The sequence below is a fragment of the Scyliorhinus canicula genome, chromosome 14, assembly GCF_902713615.1.
Source record: "Scyliorhinus canicula chromosome 14, sScyCan1.1, whole genome shotgun sequence".
In the NCBI taxonomy this organism is placed as follows: Eukaryota; Metazoa; Chordata; class Chondrichthyes; order Carcharhiniformes; family Scyliorhinidae; genus Scyliorhinus; species Scyliorhinus canicula.
In genome coordinates this window covers 118,836,664-118,863,831 of record NC_052159.1, presented here as the reverse complement: position 1 = coordinate 118,863,831, position 27,168 = coordinate 118,836,664, and the positions used below count along the sequence as shown (strand labels likewise).

Here is a 27,168-nt window from a genome sequence, read left to right as displayed (position 1 = left end):
TCCTGGTGTGCTCTCACCAATTCCCTGCATAATTGCAGCAAGACATCCCTGCTCCTGTACTTGAGCCCTCTCACTATGAAGGTCAACATATAATTTGCCTTCTTTACAGCCTGCTGTACCTGCATGCTTATGTCTCAGAGCGGCTGCAGGACATTCTTTGGGGGGGGGGGGGGGGGGGGGGGTGAACAGCCAGCTGTCGTGGTGCACATAGGCACCAACGATATAGGTAAAAAACGGGATGAGGTCCGATAAGCTGAATTCAGGGAGTTAGGAGTTAAACTAAAAAGTAGGACCTCAAAGGTAGTAATCTCAGGATTGCTACCAGTGCCACGAGCTAGTCAGAGTAGGAATTTCAGGATAGATAGGATGAATGCGTGGCGCGAGAGATGGTGCAAGAGGGAGGGATTCAAATTCCTGGGGCATTGGGACCGGTTCTGGGGGAGGTGGGACCAGTACAAACCGGATGGTCTGCACCTGGGCAGGACTGGAACCGATGAACACTGCTAGAGCTGTTAGGGAGGGTTTAAACTAATGTGGCAGGGGGATGGGAACCGATGCAGGAAGTTGGAAGGTAGTAAAACAGGGAAAGAAGCAAAAGGAAGAAAGAGAGAAAGTGCAAGACAGAGAAGACATAGTCAAAAATCAAAAAGGGCGACAGTACAAGGTACAGTGACTGAGGGGAGCTCAGTGAATAGGCCCAGTAATACTAAAAGGAGTAAAACTGGAGATGTTAAGATTCAAAACAGAGGTAAAAAAACCAACACAAGTGTACTTTACCTGAATGCTCGTAGTATTCGGAATAAAGTAAATGAGTTGATGGCGCAAATCATCGTGAATGACTATGATTTAGTGGCCATTACTGAAACATGGTTAAAGGATGGTCACGACTGGGAGTTAAATATCCGAGTGTATCAAACTATTCGGAAGGACAAAGTGGATGGTAAGGGAGGTGGTGTAGCTCTGTTATTTAAGGATGACATCCAAGCAATAGTTAGGGATAATATCAGTGCTATGGAGGACAAGGTTAAATCCATTTGGGTGGAAATCAGGAATAGTAAGGCGAAAAAGTCACTGATAGGAATAATATATTGGCCACCAAATAGTAACGTTATGGTGGGGCAGGCAATAAACAAAGAGATAACTGATGCATGTAGAAATGGTACAGCAGTTATCATGGGGGATTTTAATCTACATGTCAATTGGTTTAACCAGGTCGGTCAAGGCAACCTTGAGGAGGAGTTTATAGAATGTATCCGCGATAGTTTCCTAGAACAGTATGTAATGGAACCTACGAGGGAACAAGCGGTCCTAGATCTTGGCCTGTGTAATGAGACAGGATTGATTCATGATCTCATAGTTAGGGATCCTCTCGGAAGGAGCGATCACAATATTGTGGAATTTAAAATACAGATGGAGGGTGAGAAGGTAAAATCAAATACTAGTGTTTTGTGTTCAAACAAAGGAGATTACAATGGGATGAGAGAAAAACTAGCTAAGGTAGACTGGGAGCAAAGACTTTATGGTGGAACAGTTGAGGAACAGTGGAGAACCTTCCAAGTGATTTTTCACAGTGCTCAGCAAAGGTTTATACCCACAAAAAGGAAGGACAGTAGGAAGAGGGAAAAACGACCGTGGATATCTAAGGAAATAAGGGAGAGTATCAAATTGAAGGAAAGAGCATACAAAGTGGCAAAGATTGGTGGGAGACTAGAGGACTGGGAAATATTTAAGGGGCAACAGAAAGCTACTAAAAAAGCTATAAAGAAGAGTAAGATAGAGTATGAGAGTAAACTTGCTCAGAATATAAAAGCAGACAGCAAATGTTTTTACAAATATATAAAGCAAAAAAGAGTGGCGAAGGTAAATATTGGTCCTTTAGAGGATGAGAAGGGAGTTTTAATAATGGGAGATTGGGAAATGACTGAGGAACTGAACAGGTTTTTTGGGTCGGTCTTCACAGTGGAAGACAAATAACATGCCAGTGACTGATAGAAATGAGGTTATGACAGGTGATCACCTTGAGAGGATTGTTATCACTAAGGAGGTAGTGATAGACAAGCTAATGGGGCTAAAGGCAGACAAGTCTCCTGGCCCTGATGGAATGCATCCCAGAGTGCTAAAAGAGATGGCTCGGGAAATTGCAGATGCACTAGTGATGATTTACCAAAATTCACTAAACTCTGGGGTGGTCCCAGTGGATTGGAAATTAGCAAACGTGACACCACTGTTTAAAAAAGGAGGTAGGCAGAGAGCGGGAAATTATAGGCCAGTGAGCTTAACTTCGGTAGTAGGGAAGATGCTGGAATTTATCATCAAGGAAGAAATAGCGAGGCATCTGGATAGAAATTGTCCCATTGGGCAGACGCAGCATGGGTTCATAAAGGGCAGGTCGTGCCTAACTAATTTAGTGGAATTTTGTGAGGACATTACCAGTGCAGTGGATAACAGGGAGCCAATGGATGTGGTATATCTGGATTTCCAGAAAGCTTTTGACAAGGTGCCACACAAAAGGATGCTGCATAAGATAAAGATGCATGGCATTAAGGGTAAAGTCGTAGCATGGATAGAGGATTGGTTAATTAATAGAAAGCAAATAGTGGGGATTAATGGGTGCTTCTCTGGTTGGCGATCAGTAGATAGTGGTGTCCCTCAGGGATCCATGTTGGGCCCACAATTGTTCACAATCTACATAGATGATTTGGAGTTGGGGACCAAGGGCAATGTGTCCAAGTTTGCAGATGACACCAAGATGAGTGGTAAAGCGAAAGTGCAGAGGATACTGGAAGTCTGCAGAGGGATTTGGATTAATTTAAGTGAATGGGCTAGGATCTGGCAAATGGAATACAATGTTGACAAATCTGAGGTTATCCATTTTGGTAGGAATAACAGCAAACGGGATTATTATTTAAACAATAAAATATTAAAGCATGCTGCTGTGCAGAGAGACCTGGGTGTGCTCGTGCACGAGTCACAGAAAGTTGGTTTACAGGTGCAACAGGTGATTAAGAAGGCAAATGGAATTTTGTCCTTCATTGCTAGAGGGATGGAGTTTAAGACTAGGGAGGTTATGCTGCAATTGTATAAGGTGTTAGTGAGGCCACACCTGGAGTATTGTGTTCAATTTTGGTCTCCTTACTTGAGAAAGGACGTACTGGCACTGGAGGGTGTGCAGAGGAGATTCACGAGGTTAATCCCAGAGCTGAAGGGGTTGGATTAAGAGGAGAGGTTGAGTAGACTGGGACTGTACTCGTTGGAATTTAGAAGGATGAGGGGGGATCTTATCAAAACATTTAAAATAATGAAGGGAATAGATAGGATAGATGCAGGCAGGTTGTTTCCACTGGCGGGTGAAAGCAGAACTAGGGGGCATAGCCTCAAAATAAGGGGAAGTAGATTTAAGACTGAGTTTAGGAGGAACTTCTTCACCCAAAGGGTTGTGAATCTATGGAATTCCTTGCCCAGTGAAGCAGTTGAGGCTCCTTCATTAAATGTTTTTAAGGTAAAGATTGATAGTTTTTTGAAAAAAAAAGGGATTAAGGGTTATGGTGTTCGGGCCGGAAAGTGGAGCTGAGTCCACAAAAGATCAGCCATGATCTAATTGAATGGCGGAGCAGGCTCGAGGGGCCAGATGGCCTACTCCTGCTCCTAGTTCTTATGTTCTTATTACCTTCAGTGACTGGTGTACAAGGGCACCCACGTCTCGTTGCACATTCAGCTCTCCTAATTTATGGCCATTCAGATAATGATCTGCCTTCTCGTTTTTGCTGTCAAAGTGGATAACCTCGCATTTCTCCAAATTATACTGCAGTTGCCATTCATTTGCCCACTCACTCAACTTGTCAAAAACACACTGAAGGATCTCTGCATTCTCCTCATAGCTCACCCTTCCAGCCAACTTGGGTCACTGCCTGCCAATTTGAAAAAGACCCGCTAATTCCTGTTCTTTGTTTCCTGTCCTCCAACCAATTTTCTATCCATCTCAATACACTACCCCTAATCCACTGATGTGGAGATGCCAGCGTTGGCCTGGGGTGGGCATAGTAATAAGTCTTACAACACCAGATTAAAGTCCAACAAGTTTGTTTTGAAGCACAGCGCCTTCCTCAGGTGAATGAAGAGATGGGTTCCAGGTACACATATATAGGCAAAGTCAATGGTGCAAGACAATACTTTGAATGCGAGTATTTGCAGCTAATTAAGTCTTTACAGGTCCAGATGGAGCAACTGGAGAGAGGATTAATAAGATTAAAGAGGTGTGAATTGTCTCAAGCCAGGACAGTTGGTAGGATTTTGCAAGCCCAGACCAAATGGTGGGCTAGTTACATCGTCCACTAATTACACCCTCAAAGAATTCCAGCAGATTTGACAAACATGATTTCATTACCCTTCATAAATCCATGCTGACTGGCTAATCCTGCCACTATTTTCTAAGTGCTCTGCTATAAAATCTTTGATAATGGATGCCAGAATTTCCCCCACTACTTGCGTCATGCTTACTGGTCTATAATTCCGTTTTCTCTCCACCTCCCTTTTTAAATAGTGGAGTTAGATTAGCTGCCCTCCAATCTACAGGATCTGTTTCAGAGTCTATAGAATCCTGGAAGATGACCGACAATGCATTGACTATTCCTCAAGCCACTTCCTTAAGTACTCTGGAAAATGAAATGAAAATCGCTTATTGTCACAAGTAGGCTTCAATGAAGTTACTGTGAAAAGCCCCTAGTCGCCATATTCCGGCGCCTGTTCGGGGAGACTGGTACGGGAATTGAACCGTGCTGTTGGCCTGCCTTGGTCTGCTTTAAAAGCCAGTGATTTAGCCCAGTGTGCTAAACCAGCCCCTGGAATGGCGATTAATCAGCCTTCAATCCCATCAATTTCCCCAACACTACTTCTCTACTGACATTGATCTCCTTCAGTACCTTCCTCTCCCTCCCCTATTATACATTCCCCCGTCTCTGACTGTAAGGGAATTTGTATGTGTATATGTTCCCAAGCTTACTCTCGTACTCTATTTTCTCCTTCTTAATCAATCCTTTGGTCCTTCTTTGCAGAATCCACTGACCGGTTGTTTTTCTTGGTCAATTTGCATGCTTCCTCCTGGATCGAATACTACCCCTAATTTCCCTTGTAAGCCATAGATTGGTCACCTTTCCCGTTTTATTTATGTGCCAGACAGGGATAAACAATTGTTGCAGTTCCCCATACACTCCTTGAATATTCGTCATTGCCTGTCCACTGTCATCCCTTTAAGTAGTTTCCCCAATCGATCAAAGGCAACTCACACCTCATATCATCATGGTTTCCTTTGTCAAGATTCAGGACCTTAGTCTCAGAATCAATGACTTCACTCTCCCCCTTGATGAAAAATTCTATCATATTTTGGTCACTCATCCCCAAGGGGTCTCGCACAGCTAGAAATTATTCTGTTCTCAATACACGGTACCCAATCAAGGTTGCCCTGCTCTCTAGTTGATTCTTCAAAGTATTGGTCCAGAAGACTATCCCGTATGCACTCCAGGAATTCCTCCTTTATGGTATTGTGGCTAATTTGATTTGCCCAATCTGTATGCAGATTAAAATCACCCATAATTACAGATTTTCCTTTAACGCATGTGCCTCTAATTTCCTGTTTAATGCCATTCCCAACATCACCATTGCAGTTGAGGATCCAGATGACATCCACTAGTTTCTCTGCACTACCCATACAGATTCCACATTGTCAGAGCTAATATCCTACCTCACTATTGCGTTACTTTCTGGTTAACCAGTACTGCCACTCCACTACCTTTTCGTTTTTGTGCTAAATACTGAACACCCCCTAACATTCAGTTCCCATCCCTGGTCACCCTGCAGCCATATCTCCGTAATCCCGATTATATCATACCCGTTTACGTCTATTTGCGCGATTAGTTCATTCGCTTTATTGCGAATGCACTGCGCGTTAAGGCACAAAGCCTTCAAGCTTGTCTTTTTAACATGTATGCCTCGCTCCCAATATTTTTCACTGTGGTCCTGTTTGAATCGGCCTTTACTTTCTCTGCCCATCACTTTTCTTATTCTGACTATCACTTTTCTTCTTACCCTTTCTGTCTTTTGTTTTTGTTCTCGTTTCCTCCTCCCCCCCTGCCAACCATTCTCACAAATACACCCCCTCGGATATATCAGTTCCGGTCCTGCCCAGGTCTAACCCATCTAGTTTGTAGTGGTCGCACAACCCCCAGAACCGGTCCCAATGCCCCTGGAATCTGAAACCCTCCTCCTCACACCATCTCTTCAGCCACATATTCATCCAATATATCCTGCTACTTCTACTCTGACTAGCATTTAGATCTGGTTGCACTTGAAGATCACCTGGTTTCTTTTTTGAGCAGAACCATGATGTCTTTCTCTGTAGCTCCAGGTGGCAGGGAACCCCAGTTCTCATAGCTCTTTTAGCCAAGAGATATCTGCTGGCAATGTCTCTCTCAAAGGGGCTTTGGCAGCCCTCTTTAATAATTCAAGACAGAAAACATCTATGCTAATTTAGCTAAGTCACTGTTCCACAAAGCAGAGAAGTCAATTAAATTACAGTCTTTTGAACCAAGTCCTTCCTGACCCCTGTTCCCGCAGAAGTAAGTGGGTTTTTCACACCTTTTCAGAGATTCCATTATGTTGTCCAAGTCATCCTTTAATTTCAAGAGTCCTGTGATCCTACTTGAATAAGGACAGTCTGGCTGACAGGAGTCATGCTAGAGGAGTCGTGTTAGTTCTGGGAGCCATATTTTTAAGATTCTTTTTTTCCAATTTTAAAATAAATTAGTTTGTTACAATTACACATCTGTGGCAATCAACCTCGAAGTCCATAACTTCCCTCTCCTCTTATGGTTTTGGATGATCATGGCTGGCATTCTTGGAACTTTCAAGGACACTGATGTTAGTACAGCTGTCCTCCCAGCTGATGCAGAGATTCCGTCTCAGACAGCGTTGATGGGTACCTCTCCATGGGGCTTGAAGTGGCATCTGTACATAGCCATATTGAAGAACTGAAAGCACAACTGCCTTATACACAAGGAACTTAGTACTGGTACAGATGTCACGGTCATTGGAGACTCTCATCCTTGGGCATCTGAAGGCAGAGCTCGTAGATTGAATACGATGTTGGATCTCCATGTTGATGTCAGCCTCAGATGAAAGGTGGCTCCCCACGTAGGGGGAATGCTCCACGTGTGGGAGGGTTTGTCCGTAATACTGATGGAGAGAGACCGAATTTTGCCCTGGGGCGGGTTGCTCAAGGACTCGAGTCTTTTTGAGATGGAGGCAGAGACCAATTCTTTGGTATGCTTCAGTGAAGGCATCCATTATAGCTCAAAGATTCTCTTCTGAGAGTGGAGATGCCGATGTTATCAGCATACTGAAGTTCCATGAGCAATGTCAGTGTTGTTTTCTTCTTAGATTTCAACTGGCTGAGGCATGGGTGGCAAATGGTTCACACTGCTGCCTCACAGCGCCACGGCCAGCGTGCAATTCTAGTCTCGGGTGACTGCCTGAGTGGAGTTAGCACTTTTTGCCCATGGCTGCTTGGGTTTCCTCCCACAATCTAAAGATATGCAGATTCAGAGGATTGGCCATGCTAAATTGCCCCTTTGTGTCCAAAAGGTTGGGTGGGGCTACGGGGATAGGGTGGGGGCTTGACCCTAGGTAGGATGCACTTTTGAAGGGTCGGTAAAGACCCGATGGACTGAATTACCTCCTTTTGCACTCTGGTAATTCAATTATACTATGAAAAGTTTTCTGTCCATCCTGTCGACGATGTCCATTCCACTGGGAAGCTTGTTTTTGACCAGGCAAAGGATGGTGACAATGAAAATGGAGAGAAATAAAAAAGTGGGCCGGGCAATGACTCCAGGCTTGAATGCGAACATTTTCTGCCATATTTCTGTCAGTGAGGACTGTCGCAGATATTTTGTTGTGGGGGATTCAGAGGATATTGACAAATTTCTCTGGACAGACAGCTTTTGGCAGGGTCTTCCATAGTGCTTCCCGACTGACTTGTTGAAAGCAGTGGTCAGATCAATGATGGCCATGTAGAATGGTTGATGTTGTTCCTGGCATTCTCTTGAAGTTGTCGAGGGTGAAAGTCATGTCCATTGTTCCACATTTTGGTTGGAAGCTACACTGGCTACCCGGAAGGATTTCTTCAGAGGCTGGGAGAAGGCGTCAATTAAGGATTCGAGTGATGATCCTCCTGGCGATAGAGAGTAGGGAGATTCCTCAGTGGTTCCCACAGTCCTGTGGCTATGGCTACCAGGGCAGGTCAAAAGCTAGGAATCTTACGAAGAGTAACTCACCTCCTGACCCCCCCCAAAACCTGACCACTATGTATAAAGCAGAATAAGAAGTCTTACAACACCAGGTTAAAGTCCAACAGGTTTGTTTCAAACCACTAGCTTTCAGAGCACTGCTCCTTCCTCAGGTGAAACAAACCTGTTGGACTTTAACCTGGTGTTATAAGACTTCTTACTGTGCCCTACCCAGTCCAACGCCAGTAAACCCGAAACACTTTGAGAGTGTTTCCCACCCTACCTCCTCCTCTAACCAACCCCCCCCCCCACCCCACGGTGGTTGGGAAGCGGGAGCAGGGGCCTGTCGTGAAGGTGAGTGAGTGCCTTTAAATTTGCTTACCTTTCAGCGGGAGCAGGGTTTGAGGTAATATCAGGTAAGCTCTTCCTTTCTTTTTCTTTTCCTTGTTTTTTTTTTAATCTAGAGGTGATGTCAGGGAAGGCAGTACAATGCTCCTCCTGCAGAATGTTTGAGGTGAGGGACGCCGTCAGTGTCCCTGCTGATTTCATCTGTGGGAAGTGCACCCAACTCCAGCTCCTCAAAAACCGTGTTAGGGACCTGGAGCTTGAGATGGATGAACTTCGGATCATTCGGGAGGCAGAGGGGGTCATAGATAGGAGCTTCAGGGAAGTAGTTACACCAAAGACTGGAGATAGATGGGTAACTGTAAGAGGGACTGGGAAGAAGCAGTCAGTGCAGGGACCCCCTGCGGTCGTTCCCCTGAGTAACAAGTATACCGTTTTTGATACTTGTGGGGGGGACGACTTACCAGGGGTAAGCCATGGGGTACGGGCCTCTGGCACGGAGTCTGTCCCTGTTGCTCAGAAGGGAAGGGGGCAAAGGAGTAGAACATTAGTAATTGGGGACTCAATAGTCAGGGGCACAGATAGGAGATTTTGTGGGAGCGAGAGAGACTAACGTTTGGTATGTTGCCTCCCAGGTGCAAGGGTACGTGATGTCTCGGATCGTGTTTTCCGGGTCCTTAAGGGGGAGGGGGAGCAGCCCCAAGTCGTAGTCCACATTGGCACTAACGACATAGGTAGGAAAGGGGACAAGGATGTCACGCAGGCCTTCAGGGAGCTAGGATGGAAGCTCAGAGCGAGAACAAACAGAGTTGTTATCTCTGGGTTGTTGCCCGTGCCACGTGATAGTGAGATGAGGAATAGGGAGAGAGAGCAATTAAACACGTGGCTACAGGGATGGTGCAGGTGGGAGGGATTCGGATTTCTGGATAACTGGGGCTCTTTCTGGGGAAGGTGGGACCTCTATAGACAGGATGGTCTACATCTGAACCTGAGGGGCACCAATATCCTGGGGGGGGAGATTTGTTAGTGCTCTTTGGGGGGGTTTAAACTAATTCAGCAGGGGCATGGGAACCTGGATTGTAGTTTTGATGGGAACCTGGATTGTAGTTTTGGGGTACGGGAGATTGAGAGTATAGAGGTCAGGAGCACAGATTTGACTTTGCAGGAGGGTGCCAGTGTTCAGGTAGGTGGTTTGAAGTGTGTCTATTTCAATGCCAGGAGTATACGAAATAAGGTAGGAGAACTGGCAGCATGGGTTGGTACCTGGGACTTCGATGTTGTGGCCATTTCAGAGACATGGATAGAGCAGGGACAGGAATGGTTGTTGCAGGTTCCGGGGTTTAGGTGTTTTAGTAAGCTCAGAGAAGGGGGCAAAAGAGGGGGAGGTGTGGCGCTGCTAGTCAAGGACAGTATTATGGTGGCGGAAAGGATGCTAGATGGGGACTCTTCTTCTGAGGTAGTATGGGCTGAGGTTAGAAACAGGAAAGGAGAGGTCACCCTGTTGGGAGTTTTCTATAGGCCACCTAATAGTTCTAGGGATGCAGAGGAAAGGATGGCGAAGATGATTCTGGAAAAGAGCGAAAGTAACAGGGTAGTTGTTATGGGAGACTTTAACTTTCCAAATATTGACTGGAAAATATATAGTTCGAGTACATTAGATGGGTCATTCTTTGTACAATGTGTGCAGGAGGGTTTCCTGACACAATATGTTGACAGGCCAACAAGAGGCGAGGCCACATTGGATTTGGTTTTGGGTAATGAACCAGGCCAGGTGTTAGATCTGGAGGTAGGTGAGCACTGGAAACAGTGACCACAATTCGGTGACCTTTACGTTAGTGATGGAAAGGGATAAGTATACCCCGCAGGGCAAGAGTTATAGCTGGGGGAAGGGCAATTATGATGCCATTAGACATGACTTAGGATGTGTTGGTTGGAGAAGTAGGCTGCAAGGGTTGGGCACACTGGATATGTGGAGCTTGTTCAAGGAACAGCTATTGCATGTTCTTGATAAGTACGTACCAGTCAGGCAGGGAGGAAGGGGTCGAGCGAGGGAACCGTAGTTTACCAAAGAAGTGGAATCTCTTGTTAAGAGGAAGAAGGAGGCCTATGTGAAGATGAGGCGTGAAGTTTCAGTTGGGGCGCTTGATAGTTACAAGGAAGCGAGGAAGGATCTAAAGAGAGAGCTGAGACGAGCAAGGAGGGGACATGAGAAGTCTTTGGCAGGTAGGATCAAGGAAAACCCAAAAGCTTTCTATAGGTATGTCAGGAATAAAAGAATGACTAGGGTAAGAGTAGGGCCAGTCAAGGACAGTGGTGGGAAGTTGTGTGTGGAGGCTGAGGAGATAAGCGAGATACTAAATGAATACTTTTCGTCAGTATTCACTCAAGAAAAAGATAATATTGTGGAGGAGAATGCTGAGACCCAGGCTATTAGAATAGATGGCATTGAGGTGCGTAGGGAAGAAGTGTTGGCAATTCTGGACAAGGTGAAAATAGATAAGTCCCCGGGGCCGGATGGGATTTATCCTAGGATTCTCTGGGGAGCCAGGGAAGAGATTGCTGAGCCTTTGGCTTTGATTTTTAGGTCATCATTGGCTACAGGAATAGTGCCAGAGGACTGGAGGATAGCAAATGTGGTCCCTTTGTTCAAGAAGGGGAGTAGAGATAACCCCGGTAACTATAGGCCGGTGAGCCTAACGTCTGTGGTGGGTAAAGTCTTGGAGAGGATTATAAAAGATACGATTTATAATCATCTAGATAGGAATAATATGATTAGGGACAGTCAGCATGGTTTTGTGAAGGGTAAGTCATGCCTCACAAACCTTATCGAGTTCTTTGAGAAGGTGACTGAACAGGTAGACGAGGGTAGAGCAGTTGATGTGGTGTATATGGATTTCAGTAAAGCGTTTGATAAGGTTCCCCACGGTCGGCTATTGCAGAAAATACGGAGGCTGGGGATTGAGGGTGATTTAGAGATGTGGATCAGAAATTGGCTAGTTGAAAGAAGACAGAGAGTGGTAGTTGATGGGAAATGTTCAGAATGGAGTTCAGTTACGAGTGGTGTACCACAAGGATCTGTTCTGGGGCCGTTGCTGTTTGTCATTTTTATAAATGACCTAGAGGAGGGCGCAGAAGGATGGGTGAGTAAATTTGCAGACGACACTAAAGTCGGTGGAGTTGTAGACAGTGCGGAAGGATGTTGCAGGTTACAGAGGGACATAGATAAGCTGCAGAGCTGGGCTGAGAGGTGGCAAATGGAGTTTAATGTGGAGAAGTGTGAGGTGATTCACTTTGGAAAGAATAACAGGAATGCGGAATATTTGGCTAATGGTAAAATTCTTGGTAGTGTGGATGAGCAGAGGGATCTCGGTGTCCATGTACATAGATCCCTGAAAGTTGCCACCCAGGTTGATAGGGTTGTGAAGAAGGCCTATGGTGTGTTGGCCTTTATTGGTAGAGGGATTGAGTTCCGGTGCCATGAGGTCATGTTGCAGTTGTACAAAACTCTAGTACGGCCGCATTTGGAGTATTGCGTACAGTTCTGGTCGCCTCATTATAGGAAGGACGTGGAAGCTTTGGAACGGGTGCAGAGGAGATTTACCAGGATGTTGCCTGGTATGGAGGGAAAATCTTATGAGGAAAGGCTGATGGACTTGAGGTTGTTTTCGTTAGAGAGAAGGTTACGAGGTGACTTAATAGAGGCATACAAAATGATCAGAGGGTTAGATAGGGTGGACAGCGAGAGTCTTCTCCCGCGGATGGAGGTGGCTAGCACGAGGGGACATAGTCTTAAATTGAGGGGTAATAGATATAGGACAGAGGTCAGAGGTGGGTTTTTTACGCAAAGAGTGGTGAGGCCGTGGAATGCCCTACCTGCAACAGTAGTGAACTCGCCAACATTGAGGGCATTTAAAAATTTATTGGATAAGCATATGGATGATAAGGGCATAGTGTAGGTTAGATGGCCTTTAGATTTTTTCCATGTCGGTGCAACATCGAGGGCCAAAGGGCCTGTACTGCGCTGTATCGTTCTATGTTCTATGTTCTAAAGCACAAGTCAGGCATGTAATGGAAAAATTCACGACTGCTTCCATCTCGAAGGACAAGTGCAGCAGATACCTGGGAACCCCACCACCTGGAGATTCCGCTCCAAGTCACTCACCATCCTGACATGGAATATATTGCTGTTCCTTCACTGCCACTGGGGCAAAATCCTGGAACTTCCTTCTTAAGAGCACTGTGGGTGTACCTACACCTCAGGGCCTGCAGCAGGTTCAAGAGGGCAGCTCACCAGCTCCTTCTGAAGGGCAATCAGGAATGGGCAATAAATGCTGGCCTAACTAACAACGCTCACCTCCCACAAATTAATTTTTAAAAATCCGCTTTGTCTCCTTTCTGGTCGATGGTGGTGATGATGGCATCCCTGTGGTCGGCAAGAATTTCTTCTCTTCCCAGATTTTCAAGAACAGTTGCTAGAGATGATGGATGATCTCTTCTCCTCTAGTTTGAAAATCTCTGCTGGAATCCATCCAGTCTTCAAGTGTTAATAGCGGCTTCAACTTCATCCCCGCGTGATGGGAGTTCAAGATAATCTTTGATGGAGAGTTAGGAGATTCTTCGAGCATGTTCTCATCTACAATTGTGTGATGGTTTAAGATTTATTTGAAGTGCCCTTTTCATCAGTGGGCTGATGCTTTCTGTGTCAAGAAAAAGTGGTTTGAGGTCATTGTGCTTCTATCATGTCCATAACTTCCCTCCCCTCTTAGCAGGGTGGCATGGTGGTTAGCATAAATGCTTCACAGCTCCAGGGTCCCAGGTTCGATTCCCGGCTGGGTCACTGTCTGTGTGGAGTCTGCACGTCCTCCCCATAGAACAGTCCAGCACAGAACAGGCCCTTCGGCCCTCAATGTTGTGCCGAGCCATGATCACCCTACTCAAACCCACGTATCCACCCTATACCCGTAACCCAACAACCACCCCCTTAACCTTACTTTTATTAGGACACTACGGGCAATTTAGCATAGCCAATCCACCTAACCCGCACATCTTTGGACTGTGGGAGGAAACCGGAGCACACGGAGGAAACCTACGCACAGAGAGGACTTGCCCTATTCCTCTAAACCAGATCCAATGTTGCTTCCTTCCATGGTGTAGCAAAGGCATATTTGCTCTTTCTCTTTGCACGTGTTGTTCACAGTCTACATTATCTTTTGCACATACCTTTGAAATTTATTGACAAATTCACTCATATCTTCTTCCTACTGTTTGGAGTTCTATTAAAAAATTGCCAACAATGTATTAACTCCCACTCTGTTCCTCCGCAAAAGCCAAATATAAGTCAGTCCTCAATGCATCTAGTTAGTATCATCCTTAATCGATATCAGCATGACCCCTCAGCTTTTTCCTTCTCTATCATTTTTGAATACTTGGTAACCAGGAACCAGGAATATTAAGAACCCATTCCTAACCTTGTTTAAGCCTTGATGCAACCATATCATATTAGTAATGTGTGCCTGCAGCGCATCAATGTTTAGTAGCACCATAGACATTAATGTACATACAATTTAATACTTCCATCACTTTTGCTATTTTCTTGTCCCTGTAATTTTTGGGAAATTCCTATTTTTATTAAATATACTGTGTTCTCATTTCTGCTCCTTTCTACAGCTTAGATTCTATTCCCACTATTAAACTAGTTTAAAGCCTCAACAGCACTACAATAACAGCTTAATGTAATGAGACCCAAAGGTCACTAGTCCCTACAACTCATCCATCTTGTACAGGCACCCCAGAACCAATTCCAACATCCAAAGAACCTGAATCCCTGACTCTCACACTGACTTGCACTATCTTTATGCTTCATTAGAGTACGGCACTGGGAGTAATTCTGAGATTACAATCTTTGGAGTCTGTTTTTTCTTAATCTTTTTCCTTGACCCTGCTCCTATTAATTTTCTGCCCATTCTTTTTTCCATCCTGTGTCCAAGCTAGCTGAATAGTTGACGGCCTCCTCACTTTCAAAACCACCTTAATTTTCCAGCCTTTAAAAATACTCCCTCAATGCTATGTTGTCAAACTTGTTGATTGACATATAGGGCTTGATCTTCCAATATTAAGTGCATTGACATACTGAACCAAAGTTGTTGGTGCAGACCAGGACCCTGGAAAAATCCTGACATGCACACAGGCACTGTAATTGCACGGGAAGTTTAAACTTCCAACGAGGTGATCAGTGCTGACTGGGATCCTTCATGAAAGTCTCTTACAATGATATCTGTGTCGCAGACTTGGGGTAGATAGGCATTCGATTGGTAAGTGGAGAAGGGACATAAACGTTTTCACTCATAGGGTGGTAGGCATCTGGAATTCACTGCTCAAATCGGTGATTGAGGCCAAAACGCTCAACTCATTTTTTTAAAATACCTGGACCTGCATGTGAAGTGCTGTAACTTGCAAGGCTACAGACCAGGTGCTGGGAAGTTTGTTTAACTTTCTTGTTTCTAGTTTCTCTTTTTTGGCCGGCATATGAACAATGGTCTGAATGGCCTTTTTCTGTGCCAGGCGTTTCTATGATTCTGCTACCTTTGCAGCCACAGCTTTTTGGATGCAGCTCCAGGTCCAAGGATCTTGTCAAGGATCTTGTTATTAAGGGCAGCACAGTAGCATTGTGGATAGCACAATTGCTTCACAGCTCCAGGGTCCCAAGTTCAATTTCGACTTGGGTCGCTGTCTGTGTGGAGTCTGCACATCCTCCCCGTGACTGCGTGGGTTTCCTCCGGGTACTCCGGTTTCCTCCCACGGTCCAAAGATGTGCAGGTTGGGTGGATTGGCCATGAAAAATTGTCCAAAATTCTATGATTAACCTAGGACAAAAGTTCGGCGCAACACCGTGGGCCGAAGGGCCTGTTCTGTGCTGTATTTCTCTATCTCTATCTATAACCTTTAGTTCTGATAGCTTCCCTTTTTTCTCTTGATTTTAAGGTATTCTTGGGATATTTTTGTACTTTATACAGTGCAAATAGGCATAAAATACCTGTTCAACACTTGTAATTTCCTGGTTTCCCAGTATTAATGCCCCATCTTCATCCCTAACGTACCACTGCTCAATTTAGTTCCTCTTATCTTTTTTAATATTTGTGGAATTGTTTCTGTTTTTATATTCTATCTTGCGCTAATTCATCCCCCATTATTTTTTTTCTCATTTTTACTGGTTGCCAAAATCTGTCCAATCTTTAGCTTGTCACTAATTTTCACAGTTTTGCAGACTCTTTGTTTTAATTTGATATTAACCTTAACTTCCTTAGTTAGCCACGGACCGTGCATCTCCACGGAAGTTGTCCTTCAGAGTCTTTCTTTCTCAATGGAATATATAATGAAAGATATGAAATCTCCTTAGTTGTCCGTCACTGGGCAGCACGGTGGCCTAGTGGTTAGCACAACCGCCTCACGGCGCTGAGGTCCCAGGTTCAATCCCGGCTCTGGGTCACTGTCCGTGTGGAGTTTGCACATTCTCCCCGTGTCTGCGTGGGTTCGCCCCCACAACCCAAAAATGTGCAGAGTAGGTGGATTGGCCACGCTAAATTGCCCCTTAATTGGAAAAAATAATTGGGTAATCTAAATTTTTAAAAAAATTAAAAAAAGAATTGTTCGTCACTGCAAAGATCCATCTTTCAAACTATTTTCTCAGTTCAGTATTGCAAACTCCGTTCTCACACCCTGTAATTGTCTTTTTTTTTAAATTTAAAACACTAGTCTTAGATGCACACTTCTCACACACTGAAATGTGAAATTCCGTCATGTTAAAATTGCTGTTGCCAAGAGCCGGCTTTATTAAAAGATCATAAATTAATCCCATCTCATCTGCAGATTACCAGGATTAAAATATGCTACTCCCTAATTGAGTTCAGAACATACTGCTCTAAGAAACTGTCCCAAATACCCTCCCAGGAACTCATCCTCCAGGCTACCTTCTAATCTGATTTGTGCAATCTATATGAAGATGAAAATCACCCATGATAATTCCGGTACCTTTCTCACAATGCCCCGATTATTTCTTCCTGTATAATAGTGAAGCTATTGTAAGGGTACCTTTAAACTACTCCTGATGTGGAGATGCCGGCGTTGGACTGGGGTGAGCACAGTAAGAAGTCTTACAACACCAGGTTAAAGTCCAACAGGTTTGTTTCAAACACGAGCTTTCGGAGCACGGCTCCTTCTTCAGGTGAATGGAAAGGCTTGTTCCAGAAATGTTTATATAGACACAGTCAGAGATGCCCCGGAATGCGAGCACCTGCAGGCAATCAAATCATCAAAGATGCAGAGAGAGAGGTAACTCCAGGTTAAAGAGGTGTGAATTGTCCCAAGCCAGTTCAGTCGGTAGGCCTCTGCAAGTCCAGGCTTGTTGGTGGGGGCCGAATGTAATGCGACATGAATCCCAGATCCCGGTTGAGTCCGCATTCATGTGCTAAGTTCCGCACGCATGAATGCGGACTCAACCGGGATCTGGGATTCATGTCGCATTACATTCGGCCCCCACCAACAAGCCTGGACTTGCAGAGGCCTACCGACTGAACTGGCTTGGGACAATTCACACCTCTTTAACCTGGAGTTACCTCTCTCTCTGCATCTTTGATGATTTGATTGCCTGCAGGTGCTCGCATTCCGGGGCATCTCTGACTGTGTCTATATAAACATTTCTGGAACAAGCCTTTCCATTCACCTGAAGAAGGAGCCGTGCTCCGAAAGCTCGTGTTTGAAACAAACCTGTTGGACTTTAACCTGGTGTTGTAAGACTTCTTACTTTAAACTACTCCGACAAAGGACTTCCTATTCCTACCTTTCCTATTTCCAACAATAAATTCTTGTGCACCCATTCCCCTCACTCCACCCCAAATTGGTCATGTCTTCAGTCACTTAGACCTATCTTTGTGCCATTTCTTCCATAAATCCCTTCACCTTTACACTTAACTCTGCCTTTAAGATGCTCCTTAAACTCTACCGCTTTACAAAGCTTTTGGTTTGCTTTCCTAATATAATTTGCTTAGTTTGATGTCCATTTTATTTGATTAAATCTTTGTGAAATTTGTTTAATTGAATTGAATTTGAGGAATTCACCTGAAGAAGGAGCAGTGCTCCGAAAGCTAGTGTTTGAAACAAACCTGTTGGACTTTAACCTGGTGTTGTAAGGCTTCTTACTGTGCTCACCCCAGTCCAACGGCAGCATCTCCACATCTTGATTAAACGTGTTTGACATGAAAGGTGCTTTGCAAATTGTTGGTTCAAAGTAAAGTTGCGTGGCTCAGGACATAGGTTGATCGAGGAACAAGTAGAGAGCTTCATGCACAAAAGGGGTGTTTTGAAGATTGGAAAGGAGAAACAAGAACAAGCTGGGTGATGGCAAATAGCAAAGAGAAATGGGATTTGAGTAGGAGGAAAGCTGCGTGATTAGCCCCATTTTATGCACAAGAATTCACAAGCTACTCACATTAAAAGTTGAAATTTGGGATGGAAATTAGGAGGAAAGGTTAAGTAGAAGGGTGATGATAGACAAATGATCCAAGTACCTTACTTTGCATTCTCTGTGTCAATAGAAATTTGAAATCCAACATATCTTCATTATGTAATTTATTGCTTTGGGGTTAACTGTGAGGCTGGGTGACCTAACCCAGACACGGACTAACCCAGTCATGACCAAAGATAAAACTTTTATTTTATTTCATTAAAGGAATGGGCTGTTTACGTTACCTAAGATAAAAAGATTGTTGAGAAAAAAAAAACAAATTCCAAACCTGGCTTGCTGTAAATTTGGGCTGTACCAACCTAATGATGTTGATGATTAGCTTAAAATTCCATTGTAGACATGCACCACTTAAATGCTTGTCTGCAATTTAGTTTTCTCTTGTGTTCTGGAAGGGTAGCAGTCTCGCCAAGGCACTGCACCAATAGGTTAAAATGACTTTCAGTGAGGTTACATACAAGATGACAGATAAATAACAGTAAATTATAAAGTACTTAATCAACTAAGTCACTGTGAAAAAAAAAGCAAATGGATTGTGAATGCACAAGTCACTTTTTAAAGATAAAAGAAACCTGGGGCAGCACGGTAGCACAGTTGCTTCACAGTTCCAGGGTCCCAGGTTCGATTCCCGGCCGGGTCACTGTCTGTGTGGCGTCTGCACGTCCTCCCCGTGTCTGCTTGGGTTTCCTCCCACAGTCCAAAGTTGTGCAGGTGATGTGGATTGGGCATGCTAAATTGCCCGTTAGTGTCCAAAAGGTTCGGTGTGGGATTAAGTAGGGTGCTCTTTCCAAGGGCTGGTGCAGACTCGATGGGCCGAATGGCCTCCTTCTGCACCGTAAATTCTATTAAATCTATGGTATAAGCTGCCAGAGCTTTAATGATGCTGTGAACAAACCAATGCACAAGCTGACAGTGAACAGAGCATTTGATGGTATAAATCTTCTAATGGTTCATCAAAATACAATATGTGCACCAAGTAAGACAACCAGGGAATAAAAGTGTTTTAATTAAATCCGTTTGAGGGTGGGATAGTCAGGGGCTGGTTTAGCTCACTGGGCTAAATCGCTGGCTTTTAAAGCAGACCAACAGCATGGTTCGATTCCCGTACCAGCCTCCCCGGACAGGCGCCGGAATGTGGCGCCTAGGGGCTTTTCACAGTAACTTCATTGAAGCCTACTTGTGACAATAAGCGATTTTCATTTCATTTTCATTTCAAGAGGAGAGGATGAGATGAGCCATGCAATGATAGATTTCTGAGCACACTGAAAATTTGCATGCATTATGGAAACAGGTGAAATATTAAAAATACAAACAGTCTATTCATTTTAATGAATGCTTTGGAAATCCTTTTATAATGATGCACTGTATTTCAGTTCAGGAAATGTTGCATTATTGGATTGTGACAATTACAGCCAATGATAGAATCACCATGCTGACTGACCTAAGTAAAAATGCTTTATGAACAGAAAGGAATAATTGACGCGATCAATAATGTGGAAAACAAAATTACAGAATTTCTCAAAATATAACATTTAGATAATAACAAACTTGTTTTGATAGCCCTAAAACTAATATAGACATACACACGAGGTATAAAGGGACAAAGAATTATTTTTCTTTATACAAGTATAGCTAAAAAGGACACACATCACAAAGCTGAAGGAAATTGAAAAGGTGAAAAGTAATGATTAAGCAATCGGAGTTTAAAAGACTACCTCTTCGGGAAGAAAGAGGTTTGGGTAGGGGGGAGAAAAGAGGCACATGGATAGATTGGTTATTAGTCTTTTCGTCTCCCAGACGTCCGGCGAGGATTGTCTAGTGCAACAGTAAAAGAACAAACTTCTGCCTACATAACATATTTTACAATGGATGAACCAAAAGTTTCACTGTCAAAAGTGCTGTCACTGTTGTAGTTACTTTTATTAATATTTTTATTCAGGTTTTTGATATATTTTAAACACACAACTTAATCAACAAAAAACACAACCCCCCCCCCCCCCGCTAACCTCAAACAAACACCCCACTTTGCCCCTCCCTGTCCCCCCCTTAACAGCTGATGGTAACCAGCTCCTTGAATGTACATAGAACATAGAACAGTACAGCACAGAACAGGCCCTTCGGCCCTCGATGTTGTGCCGAACAATGATCACCCGACTCAAACCCACGTATCCACCCTATACCCGTAACCCAACAACACCCCCCCCCCCCCCCACCTTACTTTTTAGGACACTACGGGCAATTTAGCATGGCCAATCCACCTAATCCGCACATCTTTGGACTGTGGGAGGAAACCGGAGCACCCGGAGGAAACCCACGCACACACGGGGAGGACGTGCAGACTCCGCACAGACAGTGACTTAGCCGGGAACTGAACCTTGGACCCTGGAGCTGTGAAGCATTTATGAGTACATGCAAATGCCATCTCTTGTGGAAGCCCCCCACCCCCACCCCCACCCACCCACCTCCCCAAAGCAAATTTAATCTTTTCCAGATACAAAAACTCCATCAGATACCTCAACCACACCGAGGCACATGGCGGAGCAACTGGCCTCCACGCCAACAGTACCCACCTGCGAGCATCAGCGGGCGAAGGCCCCAGGTCCAGTCTGCAGCTCTGCCAAGTCCGACAAGCCAAATTTGTCCCCCAGGGGACTGGGCTGCGAATCCACACGCAATACCGCCAACATAGTGCTGAAGAATGGCCTCCAAACATTTTTCAATTGAGGGCAAGACCAGACATATGTGCATGATTGGCTGGGCCTCTCACACACCTCTCACATGTATCCTCCATGACTTCAAACAACCTGAATCTCGACTTATACTGTTGTAATTAGAGAACTATGTGCCACACAAAAGGCTGCTGCATAAGATAAAGATGCATGGCATTAAGGGTAAAGTAGTAGCATGGATAGAGGATTGGTTAATTAATAGAAAGCAAAGAGTGGGGATTAATGGGTGCTTCTCTGGTTGGCGATCAGTCGATAGTGGTGTCCCTCAGGGATCCGTGTTGGGCCCCACAATTGTTCACAATCTACATAGATGATTTGGAGTTGGGGACCAAGGGCAATGTGTCCAAGTTTGCAGATGACACCAAGATGAGTGGTAAAGCGAAAAGTGCAGAGGATACTGGAAGTCTGCAGAGGGATTTGGATAGGCTAAGTGAATGGGCTAGGATCTGGCAAATGGAATACAATGTTGACAAATCTGAGGTTATCCATTTTGGTAGGAATAACAGCAAACGGGATTATTATTTAAACAATAAAATATTAAAGCATGCTGCTGTGCAGAGAGACCTGGGTGTGCTCGTGCATGAGTCACAGAAAGTTGGTTTACAGGTGATTAAGAAGGCAAATGGAATTTTGTCCTTCATTGCTAGAGGGATGGAGTTTAAGACTAGGGAGGTTATGCTGCAATTGTATAAGGTGTTAGTGAGGCCACACCTGGAGTATTGTGTTCAGTTTTGGTCTCCTTACTTGAGAAAGGACGTACTGGCACTGGAGGGTGTGCAGAGGAGATTCACGAGGTTAATCCCAGAGCTGAAGGGGTTGGATTAGGAGGAGAGGTTGAGTAGACTGGGACTGTACTCGTTGGAATTTAGAAGGATGAGGGGGGATCTTATAGAAACATTTAAAATTATGAAGGGAATAGATAAGATAGATGCGGGCAGGTTGTTTCCACTGGTGGGTGAAAGCAGAACTAGGGGGCATAGCCTCAAAATAAAGGGAAGTAGATTTAGGACTGAGTTTAGGAGGAACTTCTTCACCTACAGGGTTGTGAATCTATGGAATTCCTTGCCCAGTGAAGCAGTTGAGGCTCCTTCATTAAATGTTTTTAAGGTAAAGATAGATAGTTTTTTGAAGAAAAAAGTTACGGTGAGTTATGGTGTTCGGGCCGGAAAGTGGAGCTGAGTCCACAAAAGATCAGCCATGATCTCATTGAATGGCGGAGCAGGCTCGAGGGGCCAGATGGCCTACTCCTGCTCCTAGTTCTTATGTTCTTATTGTACACAGCCATTGTTCACATACAACAGTAAGATAAACAACTAGATATTTTGTTTACTTCTGGTGGAACAGATTGAGTGACAATTATTACACCAGACATCAGGAGAAATCCCCCCATCCAACCTCACTGTAAATCCACTCGAGACCAGGGGGCATTTAGCGATTCACCTGAAAGACAGACTCCCAACAGTGCAGGACTCCTTCAGTATAGCACTGAAGTGCCACCTGAGGTTATGTGCTCCAATTCCAGGATTAAAGCATGAAAGGCTGAGTCAAGAGTCAGTAGTTAGTGTTACCACTGATCTACTGACATTAAAAAGATGGCTTGTTGGTTTACAAATGTAAATGCTTATTGAAGGTAGTAAAATGTTTTAACCTCTGCATGGCAAGTATTAAATTTGGCACTTTTGTCATGAATAATATTGGTTTTCATGACAACGTAAACTGATACTCCCCAACAGCTTTCAGATTATTTTTTGTTATTTGGGAACTTATTGGCAAAATTAGCAGTTAAAAGATAAGATTCGTTATGTAGATTAAAAAACAATTACTTTTGTAAGTCTAGTGAGATGTATCAAGCATGATCCGATTAAATGGCAGAACTGCCTGGAGGGGCTGAATGGCTTGGCCCTAATCCAGTAATGTGTGTAATGAAAATTACAAATTAGTTATCAAATTCTAAAATGCTCCCAATCTTTCTGCTGGCAAATGATTTCAATGAGGCATTTAATTGAGATGAAGCAGTAGCTCTCTATTTGATCATACATGTCGCATTGTAACTCAGCAACCATCACCTTTATGCTTAATGGAGGCTTTTTAAAAATCTGAGTTTGACATTAAAAATATCCACACCAGCTAAATATTAAAACTACAATTCAGAAAAGAAGTGCTACCTTTGGGAAAATTACCAACTGGAATGGACCCCATATCTCTCAGATTCTCATAGTTTTGTAAAGTATAAGTTTAAGGCTTTATAACTAATTCAACTAAGTAAAAACATGGTCAATAGGTTCTTCATCACAAGTTAGAGTGTGTACATAGCTCAAATATTTTTTTAAGCTTTTTTTGCAGTGAAACTACATTTTGGAGCAGGTTTGCATGCAATCAATCCACACAGCTGTGCTTGCAGAACAACTGTCCCAACAAAGTCTGTCAGCAGGAATCAATCCAAAAATCACCAACAGGTGTAAAGGGAAAACAGCAGCAAACCTGTCTGTCCCAATGGCCCCCAACTAGGGCAATATTTAGAGAAACTAAGTTTGAAATCACACTGCTAAATACACACCATTGTACACTGTAACCTCAGCTCAGTGAATGTTAGTAACTGAAATATTTGTTCTTGCAAATAAAGACCGAGCATTAAACTGCTTTTCAAATGTAAGAAATGTAATGAAAAAAGGTCTTACAAGTAATGAAAATTCCACATAGGTAACTTACAATACATAAAATACAGAGGCAAAGGGCAGCACAGTGGTTATCACTGCTGCCTCACGGCACCAGGGACCCGGGCTCAAATCCAGCTTTGGGTGATTGTGTGGTTGCACTTTCTCCCAGAGTCTGTGTGGGTTTCCTCAGGGTGCTCCGGTTTCCTCCCACATGTGCAGGTGGATTGGCCATGCTAAATTGCCCTTTCATGCCAAGAGATGTGCAGGTTGGGTTGGGTTATGAGGTTACGGGAATAGGGCGGGGGGTGTTTCGGGAGGGGGCAGACTTGTTGGGCCCAGTGGCCTCCTTCTGCACTGTCGGGATTCTATGTACTAGTGGGCTCCAGCTTTTGTCACTGTTCATATCTACATGACTTATTGCACCACAGTTGTTTGATTGCATTCAATATATCATTGCTAACTGTTTACTAGAACACGATCAGATTCTTTGCAAATCAATCCTGATGCACAATGTAATTCCCAAAGCATGTTCTAAAATATCAATACACAGTGATGATATTCCCTTTCCAATCGATTTGCAAAATAGCAAAATAAATGCCCAAATCCAACAAGCACAAGCAAAAATTAATATTCTTGATAAGTGAAGAGCCGATGGTTTTAAATAGTCTACTTACTGGATGGTATTTCAGGAGATCAGTCTATCGCATCCCACTTTATAAAACACATTTGGCACAAATATGCATGGGTTCTTATTAGTACTGAGGCTACAAGGGCAACATTAGAAAAAAAATCAGCTTTCCCAAAATTAGGAAAGCAAGTCATGGTCTAATGTTTGAACACAGGTGTTTAACTAAACCAATACATAAAATTAAATAAACTGGCTTATACCAGTATTCACCAGCTGTGCACTTTTACAATTTGTGATCATTTTATAATTTGTGATCATTTTATTATTCAAGATGGAAAACAGCTCAATAAATTGCACATTGTGAAAATCTGCCACTTTTGGATCAGGAGCTGGAGTATTACAGAATGCTAAAAATATGAAATGCATGAGAAATTACCTGGTGATGATACAGATAGTTGGATTACAATCTTAAAATTACACTCGAATGTGCCTTTGCCCTCACCCCAGTTTTTCAGTTAACCCCTTTTCCGCTCTCCTTCATGACATTTTATGTTCCACCTCACAAAATAATCAGACTTTATGTATGTGGGAAGCATTGCAGAAAGAAGCTATGAAAATTAAGGTCCCACTTCTGGAGTTTAACTTGTGTACCAAGTGAATTTATCATGAGTTGCAAAACATGGCTAAATTCAAGTTTGAATTGCACAACAATAAAAACAGAAAAATCAACTGAACAAAAAGGTATCAGTAATTCACTCCTTATTTCTTAGATAAAATATATTAGATATTTAGTTAACATGGACAAATAAGAGAAAAAACAACATTGTCACAGCACACCCAAACAGATTCAGTGCATGTGAATATTTGCATGTCCCAATTATACCAGTTATGATAGAGGTAGGAGGGACAGCAGCACACTACTTTGATTGTTAACTGCAAACGTTATCAAATCTACAGTTAAAAAATAAGGTGGCATAATCGCCTCTGCACATGATGCAATAGATAACAGTACCTCCAGTGCTAATTTACTTTCTATTCAAGCTAGAAAGACGTGTAAAGAAAGAACTGCGATTATGATTTGAGAATTGCAGTGCATTTATTGCCTCAATTCACGGGCTGGGTATGATATCTCATTTCGAACTTTGCCGTCAGGAAGTTTTCACCGTATGTTTGAACTTCGTACAAATCTGTTCATTGCATTCCATTGTAAGTGCACTGCCCATTTCGTAAACACCTTGCAAAACGTGGAACTTAAGGCACGTGTCGTACTCCAATTAAGCCTTTTCCTAGCTCTAATTTCAAAGTATTTTCAAAAATACTTCAGGTGAAGATTTATTCCCAAGGAAAATCAAGTTCCTGCCAAATAAAAAATTCATTTCAAGGCATACTTGGTTTTGACAATTACAAATATGCGGGCACTGGTTGACTCTGGAGACAACGGAAACGGTGGTTTGTTGAAAGAAAATCCAGCGATTTCCAAGCAATACGAATTTGAACACACTAAATGCAACACAGTAAATGCGAGAACAGATTCCCGAAGTATGTTTCAATTCAGGATTTGCAGTCAATCTGATTTTCAAAAACGCTGCCTTTTTGTAAAGGGGAAAAAGTGGTCACCATGGCACCGGGTTGGGTTACCTGCCTTCCCCCACCCACCTCAAACCTCAACAACAGAACCTCATAAACCACAGCTAACAAACCAGTAAATCAAACCAAACGCCGACACTTCAAAAAGAGCTCGATGCAAAAATGTTTTTAAAACTCTCAAATTCTCCCTCTTCATCCACGCAATAAAAAGTTATCAGATTAAAGCCCGGCTGGCAGAAATTGCAGTGTGGATTTCAGTTCATTGAACATAGGCCAAACTCGAACCCCCCAAAAAATAGAGAAGAAAAGTTGGATGTGTTTCCGAGTTATTGGGAGGGGGGGGGGGGGGGGGAGACAGAGCCGCTGTCACCTCCCCTCGGCGAGGAAGCGGAAAGTTTTGTGCCCGGAGAAAGTCAACGAAACCAGGCGGCACACGGTCAATATATCTCCTTTATACATTTAAAACACACACCCGGATCCGCCGAGGGTCCCTTACCCGGCAACAGGAGCAGCATCCAGAGCAGTAACGGTGCCGGAGCCTCGGTCCCCGCCATCTTTGAGTTAGTCCAGGTCAGCCGGCGGGTGGAGAGAGCGCGAGCAAGTGAGTGTGTGAGGGGAAGGAGAGAGAGAGAGAGAGTGGCACGGCTCCGGGATAGACAGAGCGAGAGAGAGAGACAGCGCCCCGGCTCCGGGACTCCCAGTCTGCTGCACAGCGCCCAGGGAGGAGGCGCCAACCACAACAGCAAAACAAATGCACACACCCACCCACCCGGCCGGCCGGCCTGGGCCGCACCCCTGCTCCTTGGCAGAGCCACACTCACTACCTCTCTCCCCCCCCCCCCCCCCCCCCCTCTCCCTCGGTCAGCTCCAGCGGCAATTTGTCCCCCTCCTTCGCATCAAATGTGGGTTTTATTTTTATGTGTGTGTGAGAGAGATCGCAAAGTTGCCACCGAAAACCCCCAGGCTTATCCTCTCGGCATTGCTGCAGCCGGCCACGCTTCCCGCGCCCATCCCTCTAACAGCAGAGGGTGAGAGAGAAGGAAAAATTATTGTATTCCTCGCCCCCGCCCCCAAAAAGGGAGGGTTTGGGGTTTTTTTTGAGGGGGGGGGGGCGTGGACGTGATCCTTTGAGCCATCACAGGAGATTTTAGTTTCTGCACAGCGCACTGCACGTCCTACTTTATGTATTTCAAATGTTCTCATAACGCCCAGCAGCATTTGGAGAAATGTTCCTCACTGTGCGAGTGCCGCGGGGTTGAAATCATCTTCCGTTCCTGGATGGGGTGAACTTCAGGCATTTATCAAATGCAAATACACTCGCTTCCTAAACACGAAATAGAGAGAGACAGCCAAAATCAGGCGCATTCTTTTGAAAAATGTACTCAGGATTAAAGCGCAATAACGGCTGCATAAGACTCAAAATAGT

At 44.1% G+C, this 27,168-nt stretch overlaps 1 protein-coding gene across 2 annotated transcripts in view; it reads right to left on the bottom strand.

Moving 5' to 3' along the window:
- Positions 1-26,549, bottom strand: part of LOC119977373 (nectin-3-like) — a 254,335-nt gene extending 227,786 nt beyond the window's left edge. The window contains exon 1 of one of the 2 annotated variants that reach the window (XM_038818200.1): positions 26,239-26,549. In XM_038818200.1, the coding sequence (XP_038674128.1) occupies positions 26,239-26,296 (58 nt within the window). In that variant the 5' untranslated portion in view covers positions 26,297-26,549. The remainder of the gene's footprint in view (positions 1-26,238) is intronic. The other variant, XM_038818199.1, reaches the window with a different exon arrangement.
- Between the last annotated feature and the right edge of the window lie 619 nt (positions 26,550-27,168).